The sequence below is a fragment of the Serinus canaria genome, chromosome 2 (genome assembly GCF_022539315.1).
Source record: "Serinus canaria isolate serCan28SL12 chromosome 2, serCan2020, whole genome shotgun sequence".
Classification (NCBI taxonomy): domain Eukaryota; kingdom Metazoa; phylum Chordata; class Aves; order Passeriformes; family Fringillidae; genus Serinus; species Serinus canaria.
The window spans coordinates 119,828,948-119,839,296 of record NC_066315.1 but is presented as its reverse complement, the minus strand read 5'-3'; the positions used below and the strand labels follow the sequence as shown (position 1 = coordinate 119,839,296).

Sequence of the window (10,349 nt, the reverse complement as noted above, 5' to 3'; positions counted from 1 at the left end):
GTAAAGGTTGTCAACATGTGGGAGACACCGTATGGGGAGGACACCGAAAGTCATCACTGTGTGTTGTGTTGTGTTGGACTCTTCTGTTTCCCCCTCAGTTTATAATGGTTTGGCCTTAGTTCACTCCACCCTCCTCCATGCTGCCTGTCATCCTTACTCCTCCCAAATCCCCATGACAACCCATGTATCCTATCTCTAATCCCTCCCCGGTGCCCTGTCCGTCACTCGGCGCTCCCTCCCATCCCTCTAGAAACTTCTAGCCAGAGCGTCGAGTGATTGGCTCAAGGGCCAGGGCCCTTCCCTCAATGTATCCCCATTGGTTTATTTCCAATATCATTTGTTTGCATCCCACTCCCCTCTGTGCTCATATTCGCCCAGAGGCTGACTCGTCCCGTGTGTCCCTTGCTCGTTATAAACTGATGTACTTCAATAGTCTTGGTCTTCAGCTGTGGGATTCCTTAGGAGTAAGTGAGTCTGACTGTGCTCTCGGCTGGAGTCCGCTCTCTTGTTTGTGCTGATTGTTGCTGCAAGTATTGTCTGTCACAAGGAGCCGCTGCTGTCATAGCGTAGGGCAGTCTCTTTAGGCAGTGTCCAGGGTAGCGCCACCCAGGATAGTGCCCCCACTGCAGGCGGTGCTGGACGCTAGGGTGACAGAGAAGAACAAGCCTTCTCTACAACCTTAATACCAACTTGCTGCTTCAGTTGGAAGTCCCTGCAGTGGGACATAGCAGTGTGGGCCGTGGTGTGAGGGCCATCCCTGTGCAGGACATCACTACCAGGGTCATAAACCTGCGGGAGTCCTGCAGTGTTGGGACATGGTTTCTGCTCTGCAGGACATCCCGATAGAGAACATCGCGGTGTGGGACATCGCCAGCTGTCCTGCCATGCGGATCCCGCGGGAAACACCCACCACCTGGCAGGGCACCCCCGGGAACACGTACCCGCCCCAGCTGCCGCTGCCCCCGCACCCCTAAGCTTTGCCGCGGCAGCTGTGCTGCTGCCCTACCGGGCAGGGCCGCGCTGGCCGCCCCCCGCCCCCGCCGGGCGCCCGCCCCGCCCGGCCCGCTCTGCTCTGCTCCGCCGAGGGCTGGCGGCGGCCGCAGCGCACAGCGGTGGCAGGGCCCGCACGTCGGGGCGGCGCGGCGGCGGTCGGTGTGGCGGTGATGGGCGGCACGGCGCTATCAGGAGCCCTGTGGCTGGGGCTGCTGTGGGCCGGGAGCGGGGCCGGGGGCAGCTGCCAGGGAAGGTGCTGCCAGGGCCGGGATGCCGCCTGCGTCGGCGAGGGATGGAGGGAGGGAGGTGGCTACGGGACCTGTTACTGCGACGCAGGCTGCCGGCGAGCCGGGGACTGCTGCCACGACCACGGCCAGGCGTGCCCGGGTAGGTGTGTCCGCCCCCGGCCCTGGTGAGGGGGTTGCGGTGGAGGGCGGCCGGCGGGATCCCGCGGCCCCAGCCCTCTCCCCGCGTCCGGGAGCTGCCCGCCGGGGCTTCGCGGCATGGAGGTTTCCCTGCGTTCGTGCGGGCAGGGGCTCGGGGCTGCGAGAGGGGCAGATTCCTCCCTTCCCATCGCAGGCACCAGGCTGGGGCAACGCCAGGGCAGCGGCAGGCTCAGGAAGGGAGACAGTTTTCTCCCTGTAGAGAGAAAAGGTTTCCGGATCAGGTGTAGCACAGTGACAGTTTTAAGTTATTTTACCTCTAAGATATTATGTTACTTTTCACTCAGTCAAGTCCCAAACACAGACTGACTGCAGGGGGGATGTCCGATTGCAGAGACAGCAGGGAGATTAATTTAGTACCGCCTGTGTTTCTCAGCTGATTCCTCACATCCTGACAAACAAATATCAATGAAATAATTGGGGAAGCCCCACGGTGAGGTTTTGTCTAGGAGCATGAATCCGCAGGAATTTACTGTGAAGGCAAAGGCTTTAAAATAAGCATAGGAGCATAAGTGAGAGGGTCCCCTGCCAGCCCTCGGGGAATGGCAAAGCCTCCCAGTGAACAATGACGAGGAGGGAAAAGTAGCCCAGTTCTACCAAACTGAGTGTCTGCTTTGTAGGTATTCACAGTACCTCTTTCTGTGGGATTTCTACCCTTTGCAGTCTTCACAATTTGAAGACCTCTCTGTGCCTGGGATGCAGCACACAGACCTTGCTTTGCAGGTGCAGTACTAGTACTCGGTCAGCTTAATGTCTCTTTCCAGCTGGCTGGATGCATGCCAGCCTACAGCCAAAAAGTCATGAGCCTCTGCTGCACAGTCCTGCTAATTAGGGTGTATTTAGCAGGCTCAGTGCCATGCTGACATAGCCACATAGCTTTGGGACCCAAGTTGGCTTACATCTGCCCGGATTGAGAAGAGGGAGTACAATTCTTAGATGGTGTAGACCCATCCTAAGGGATGTAAAACTGTACAGAAGAACTCAGCAGAGCAGAATTATGACCCCAGGTCTCTAGAAGGAGCATGTTCAGCTCTCTCGCAGCTAAATAATCTCAGAGTAACCGAAGGGAAAAAATGCACCACAAAGTAAGACAGAAGGTAGCATTTTTGAAATTAGCATTTTTAAAATAGATTGTTCTTTCATTCAGGAGAGTCAGTAGGGGGAGAACTGGCAAGATGCTTGTCATACAGCCACAGCATATTGCATCTTTTCAGCAAATCAAATGATTCTTAATATTCAAGCATAAACGGAGAGAGCTGCTAAAGATGCATACTGTTAGCATGAAAACAGAGCTGAAATCCTTCAAAAAGAAACTTAAGATTGTGCTTGAGAAGTTCTAGTTTAAGCACTTTCATTACCATGACTTCTGGGGTGATTTCTGGCACCTGATGATGCCCTGCTGTTATCAAGATGATATTTTTTGTCTCAGGCTCAGTGGTGATTGCTTCAAAAGGTATTGTATGTCTACAATGTAAGCACACCAGGCTTGCGCCCTGTTTGGGTGGTGCATGCCCTAGATCCGGTAAGGAAGATGGAGTCTCAGTGGAGCCTCCCTGTCTCACTGCCTCTCCTGCACCAGAACTGGAATTTGCCAGTCTTTGGTGGCCCAGTTCAGGGAGCTAAACACACAGAGAAGTATTTCTGTTTTTTCTATTGGCTGTTTCTGCCTGGTTTGACTCTCTGCACTGCCTCACTGCCCAGGTGTGCGAGCACCAATGCAGAGGGAACAGAACATTTTGCTTTCATGGGTGTAGCATGGGAGGGCAGAATTTTGGCACCCTGGTAAGGTGGTCCTAGAATTCACACATCCAAAATTCTAAATTTACAAAAGTTGTTCTTTTCAAGGCAAATTGTGATGTATACTCTCTATGGCAAGTAGTCATTACCTTGTATTCTGTATAAACAGAAATTCGGAATAGTTCCAGCGGAAGTTTGTATGAATTTACACAAGTATGGATGAAAACTTTAGAGTCTTTTTTCTTCCTATTGGATATTGGAGTCTTCCCATTGAGTCTTGCTAAAATCTAAGTGTTTAATGACACCAGGGGTGTTCAGTGGCATACTACACTGTTTTGAATGTATAGTTCAAAACTTCAAAATAGAAATGTGAAGAAAGGGGATCAATGGTTCTCATGCTACTGCTTGTTTGTCAACCTGTTCACAACTCACGATTTCAGCACCTGCAGAAATGACGTTTCATCCTCTGGGAAAAGTGTAAAGTGCCTCAAGTGTAAGTAATCAAGAGATGTTAGGATGCGACAAATGTTAGGAATCATGCAAAAACAATGCTCCAAAATGAAAGAAACCTTTAAAAGAATGAACATGCTAAAGCTGCCAGTGGCAGGGTTAAATTCTGTCATGTCTAAAAATCATTGTAGGTTTGGTACTTTATAAATAGATAGCTCAGCAGAAGTTCATGGACTGCTGAACCCAAGAGTTTTCAAGAGTTTTAAAATAAACTTCTTTAGAGTTCTAACACTGAAGAATATTTTTGAATAAATGAAGAATATTTTTCAAGAAAGAATATTTTTGTACATAGTATTTTAAATAGGAACTATTGTCCAGTGAGAAAGCCTGAGAAAGGAATCAGCTCACTATCTGAATCAGTGGTTACACTGAGAAAATCTAGAAATCCTTATAAATTACAATATATGTTTTATGATGAACATATTACAATCCTTGTTTTCCTTTTCCAGAGATAGGAAAAAATTAAATAGAGTTCCACTCAGAAATAAGGATCTGTGTTTCATAGTGCTGCAAACGGAAGACAGAACCAAAGTTTTGGCTACTCAAACTGTCTTTCATAAGATAGCAATGTAATTTTTCTGTGATTTTTTTTTTTTTAATTTCACGTATTGCATTGGCTTCCATATTTTGGTAGATACCTGAGAACAAATCCCTTCCTTCAGTTTCCTTTGACTTGCATCCTCCTCATTGTTTCAGTGAATCATTATTTAACATCTTTGTGTTAACACAACTAAAGATGTAGCTATGGGTCCCTGATGCTTCTTTTCGTGTGTCAAGAGATGGCACCATTCCTTTTATGTCAGCTCATGGACCCAGTCTCTGTCATGCTGTGGAATTTGACATCTTTCCAACAAGGCACAAAATCGATCCACTGTCCCTTAATAGTTTTTGGATACTGACTGCAAGAGCGACATTATTATCCCACTGCTTAAATTCCATTCTAGCAACCCAATATTCCTATTTTTCCACATGACTAGGGCAATTCATCCTTCTTCTTCTAAATCTTGATAACCATAAAATGACCATGTATTTCTGCAGATGACCAATATTTAACTGTTGGCTTAATTTGATTCCAGTAAGACATGAAGTCATCGCTTTGTTATGCACTTACTCAGTCCCTTTGGGAGTTTCTTGATGGAAAATTTGATGTTAGACGATGTTATCTGCATGTCAAGGTGCTAATATGGGATTAAAGTTCTGTGGAAATTCTTATTTATGTAGGTCATTCATACAGCCAGCTTGTAAGAGAATCAATAGATGAGGTAACAGGCTGGATGGACACTTACTGTCCTTTGGGTACTTGGGTAGAACTAAGATGTGTGATCAGGCGTTGAAGTCTGTGCTTGTACCATAAATCAAGTGGAGTTAAGGACTGTGTTTTGACCATGCAGCCAGGTGGCAAAGCCTGTGAGGTCCATACTTGTTGTCTTAGCATAAGTTCTAACGTCATTATAGTGCAAGGATTTCCTATTGCCAGGGCTTTATACCTCCTCAGTGTTTCTTGTAGGCAGCTCCTCTAAGCGCTGACTGTTCCTGGTCCTTGCAGCAGTCCTCTGACTCCAGATCCCACCAATCCACTCTTTTATACCACTTGTTCTTACTGCCTACAGGTGTGGCCTGTTAAGATCAGGCCTGCTTCTAATATTTAGTAATTGGTCCAGCTGCAACTCATTGGGGGATAAGATTACCTTCTATACCACCTTCATTTACCCATACTCTATCCCACTACACATACTGCATTTAGCACTTCTCCTGGCTATCCCATGCTGGAGTCCAAGCTGGATATCACTGGTTTTCTTTTCTAGTTCACAATTCTTGGAACTAACAGTCTGAGGGCTGTACTGCATCATGTCAGTGTGGTGCCTTCACAGCCACAGAGGTTGTGTCATGTACTTTGGGGTACTGGATGTGTCTGAGAGCAGTGCTTGGTGGTACAGTGTCAGGTGTCTGCATGTATGAAAGGGGTTTTTTTCTGTGATTGTCCAGCACTGTTCTACAAATCATATTTAGCTGTCTGGGAAGGTGTTCATCAGTAAGTAGAGGAAAACACCAGAGAATATTAATTGTTGAGCAGGATGGACAACTGGTGGCCCAATACCCGGGGCAGCCTTGTGATTTCGTTTCAGTGGAATTCCTTAGGGTGTGGGATGCAGCATCATCAGCCACAATACACCTGGTGCTGTCAAGGCACTCAAAAGTGGGCAAGTTTGGTCAGAACAGCTGGTGCACAGCACAGTGAGAACAGAGGAAGGGAATTTTAGTGAAGTGCTAAGGACATCTGCCAAGTAGCCTCTTTCAGAGGTTTTAGAGGTTTTATCTGCCTTATGATATTGGTAGTAGTCCAAGAAATTAGAGATGTAATGACAGAGCAAACACTGCAATTTCTATGTCTTATGAGAAGAGTCACAAGCCCCAAGGAGGTTATCATATTCTATTCTTCCTTCCCAGTGTCTTGTACCGGCAGAATCCCAGCGGACATAAACTATTTTCCTGAAATACTAGTTTGGTCCCATCACTTTCCTACAACACTGATACAAGGATGTGACTTGTGGTTAAACTGTAAAGCTTCTTGGGGATTTAAATTGTAATCCGGAAATGTGGAAAAAAAGTTGAAAGCATGTGATATGTTCCATGACAAGCTAATGAAAAAGAGTACATCTGGGAAATAAAAAGTTTTATTTAACGAGATAATGAGAAGCATGACCCAGAACAATCCAGAACCAGTTTAAGATAGCCCACTTATTGATGATATTTTGTATTTTGTACTGTTCTCTAACCTGGAGCACCTACCAGGTGGCCTCCAGGAAAAAAGGATACTGGGAATGTATCAGTCAGATTAAATGTCCTTGTAGGCCACAAATTGAGGACAACTTGTGTAGGGAAATGTTTGCTTATCCTCAGAGAATTCTTCTACTTGATGGATACCCATGTGTGAGACATTTTTCTTATCTGCTCTTTCATGGCTCCTCCTGCCACGGCTGTGCAGATTTGAAGTTCCCAGGTAGAGGGGTTTTGTTTGTTCCATCAGTGAGCATCCAGAGATCATCTTAATCCAGCCCCTCAGGGCTCAGCCTGCAGTGAAGCTTTGAAAAGCTGTAGTATTCATTCTAACTGCTAGGGAAAGGGAAAAATTTTAGGTTATACAGTTTTCAAAAACGGGGACTTGGTGTTCCTGGAGATGAGGCTCAGGAAAGCAGTTTCATGGAGATGTAAAATGGCTGTGTGTTCTTTACAGTTCCATATTGTTTTAATGGAAAAATAAAGTGAAGACTACTGTGTTGTGTAGTTTTTCACTCAGGAATAATGTATCCATCACCTATTTTTGTATTCTGGGAATGACACTGCCAAACCTTTTCTTCCTTGCCTGAGGGAAATGCAGTTTCTTGTGATTCAAAGTTTACTTTAGAAATAATGATACTTTCCCCAAAATTTTTGACTGTTCAGGGGAAGTTTGTGATCCATGAGGACTGAAATTCAAATATCCAGTGGACTGTTCTGTAGTTGGAAATGAGCAGGACCTGTGTTAAAACAGGGAAGCAAAGCTGTGGCAGTGGATACAGTTCAGTGTTGAAGAAAAAGGAGTTAGAAATTGATCTGAAGGGAATCAAGCATGCAGCTGTTAAATGTTCCAGCCTTTAAACAAAATGTAGGGGTGTAGGAGCTGCCAAGGAGTGTTAGACCAGTCTGGTGTAGGTAATCCATGAGCTGGTCTCCTTTGAAGCTAATGCTTTATGCTTCAGAAGAGGGTACAGAAGAGCTCCCCAGCTGTAGTGAAAGGTTTGGATGAGGGGATGTTTCTTTGTGGACAAGGGATGGAATAGGGAGCCAAGCATTGCAGGTAGGTTTGAATTTTCAATTTGAGTGTGCCAAATCCTGGAGGAGCATTCAAACCCATATAAATAAAATTAGAAAAGAGAAAGTAAAAAATCCCAAACCAAACAAAAAGCTCTTCAGTATAACCTTATCTCAAGCTTTTGAGAGCAATTAGGATAAAACAGAAGTCCTGACCACTAATAATGTTTTAATACTGTTTTGCAGCTATTCCCTGTGTTGTGGGAGAGTGGAGTCATTGGAGTGGCTGTGCAGAACAATGTCATCCTGGGCTGCGTGTCCGTAGGCGCTATGTGCAACAGGAACCTAAAAATGGTGGGGAACCATGTCCAGCTCTGGAGGAAAAGGCTGGCTGCCTGGAATACCTGACTCACCAGGGGGAGGACTGTGGCCATGAACATGGTATTCTCAATTTCATCTCTCTGCTGTATATTGTGTCCATCACAGCCATCATAAATTTTACTCATGTCCATGAACAGCAAAAAACCATGCATCTATCTGCAGTTAGCTGGTTAAGATTATAATTTAGAACTTTACTTTCTACTGTCATATTGATTTTTATTCAATAATTTGTTTTTCTACTCTAGCTTTTCCTAATTTCTGTTAAGCAAAAAATTAAGCTGTGTGCATTCCTTCAGCTGAATCTAAGTATCAAATTATCTCTGTGCAAAGTTAGAACACAAATTCAGTATGAAACAGGAAACAGTACTCCTTGTGGGATTCCACTACATCCTATTTCCTCACTGGCTAGATGGCATGCATTATTAGATTTTTTCTTTCTGAATAAAGAGAGCTTAGCTGTAGGGAATGGGGTTGAGGTCCAGTGTTGTCAACATTTTATCACTTTTTCAATAAAGTGAGCCAGCATCGCCATCCACAAGCTCCTGATTCATTCACCCACTGTTACAGTAATTGAAATATGACTCAGCTGTGCCTTGCTGTTTTACCATAACTGTTTTTTTCCTCAGTCCCTGCTTTCATAACTACGTCTGAATATGGTAAAGAAAGAAAAAGACAAGCAGCATCTTCTCTCTGGCCTTCAGACAAAGAAGCAGCAGGGTAATCTATTTATCATATGTATGTGGGTCATCTTGTTCAGTAGAAGACAGCTGTCTACAGAGAAAAATGTAAATTTGCAATCATTAAACAATAAGCTATAGCTTGTACTGGTTTTGTCTCCTGTAGTTTATTTGCATGTTCTAGATATTGTTTATTACTTGCTAGTTGTCATGAATTAGACGTTGGGATCATGGCAGATTTGATAACTGCTTTTAAAAGCCAGCAGTATACAATGCTAAAACAAAGCTGAATGTATCCTAAGTCTGAGAAATTAGATGTAGGTCTCTGAACAATGTGGGCTGAATGGGATTGGTCTCAAGAGACTTTTTTTTTTTTAACTGTTTGACACAAGCAGTAAGAAATTTTGTTTAGTTACCAGTAGAGATGGTAATGAAGTTAATGGAGTTTAAATTAGGCTATTACTGGGTCTGTAATGCTCATAATGTTTTGTCCTGTGCTATTTTTCCTAGAACAATAAAACTCATTGATATTCTTAGTCTCTTTTCCATTTTCTTTCAGCAGCATAGAAGAAAAAATATGGGTTACTGAGATCTGTTTTTCAAAATAATTTAGGAATACAGAACACTGCCAGAAAGTGAGATTAAACAAAAAACACTGGACTGGGGCATAGAATGAGAAATAGTTTGCATAATGTTTTTAAGAATCCATGATTGGGTTAGGGTCAGAAGGAGATTTGTTTGCAACGATGATGTCTAACTTGCACCACCCTTACCAGTCCATTCAAAGTGCCTACTTAGCTCATGCTTGATCTCTCATACTTGGTGCTTTTCCTCCTGAGCAGATACTGCGTGGAGTTCAGGACGGAATCTCTTTCCCAGCACTGTGCTCTGGAGACGCGCCCGTACGCGCGCTGGATGCAGTACCTGCGTGAGGGACACACCGTGTGCGTCGCCTGCCAGCCGCCGGCCATGAGCACGGCCACGCTGCGCTGCTCCGGAGATGGCCACAACGCACACAGGTGAGCCAGAACCCAGCACGGGAGTTCAGACTTCTCAGGATCTCATTAAAAGCTGCATTTATTGTACCTAAGAAATAGAACGGCTCAAATAGTTTGTAGAGCTCAGAAGGTTTTATCCTTTCGCTTCTCACAGAAATTGCTTTTAAAACCTAGATAAAATGGGAAGTCATTTCAATAGAAGAGTTTAATGCTTTATTCACTATTGTGAAGAAGTGATGGAATTTGTGTAGTGGAAGAGGACTTCTTATAGCTGTGGGCACTTTTATTTAAAAAGGGTATATCCTGCCATAGTCCAAATCTGATTGTAGATTTAACAGTGGTGGATTGGTACTCCCCTCAAGCATATATGCCTGGTTTTTAGAAAAGTAATTGTGAAAGTAGATATTTATTATTCAGAACTGATTTTTATTTGACCCATACTTTTATTAATATGCATATTACTTAATACCTGTACAATCAGCTGCTCAACCCACCATCCTGGATATTCCACTTAGGAATACAATGTCTACTCCAGAAAGCATTTAAAGAGCTAGATGAGTTAACTAAAGTCTTACATGATTAAATCCTCTGAGATTTTATACAGCACAATCCAGTAACACTAAATACACAGCTTTACTCTTCTAATTTCATATTTATTCTCATTTCAGAGATAAAATTTTACACTGGGAAGCAACTGGCAACTCTCAGTGCCAAGGAACCTGGAGAAAGATCCGGCAACTGGAACACTGTTCCTGTCCCCTGGTGCATAGTTTTATTTTTACATAAATGTTTAAAAGACCTTTAAAATTGCAACAAAA

General features: G+C 44.2%; 1 protein-coding gene across 1 annotated transcript; it reads left to right on the top strand.

Annotated features, from left to right (window-relative positions):
- Nucleotides 1–1,163: 1,163 nt before the first annotated feature.
- SBSPON (somatomedin B and thrombospondin type 1 domain containing) lies at nucleotides 1,164–10,343 on the top strand. The gene is made up of 5 exons (XM_009086032.4): nucleotides 1,164–1,380; nucleotides 7,722–7,916; nucleotides 8,483–8,573; nucleotides 9,376–9,552; nucleotides 10,200–10,343. Exons 1-5 carry the CDS (start codon nucleotides 1,164–1,166, stop codon nucleotides 10,315–10,317), a joined length of 798 nt encoding a protein of 265 aa, XP_009084280.1. The 3' UTR covers nucleotides 10,318–10,343.
- The last annotated feature ends 6 nt before the right edge of the window (nucleotides 10,344–10,349 follow it).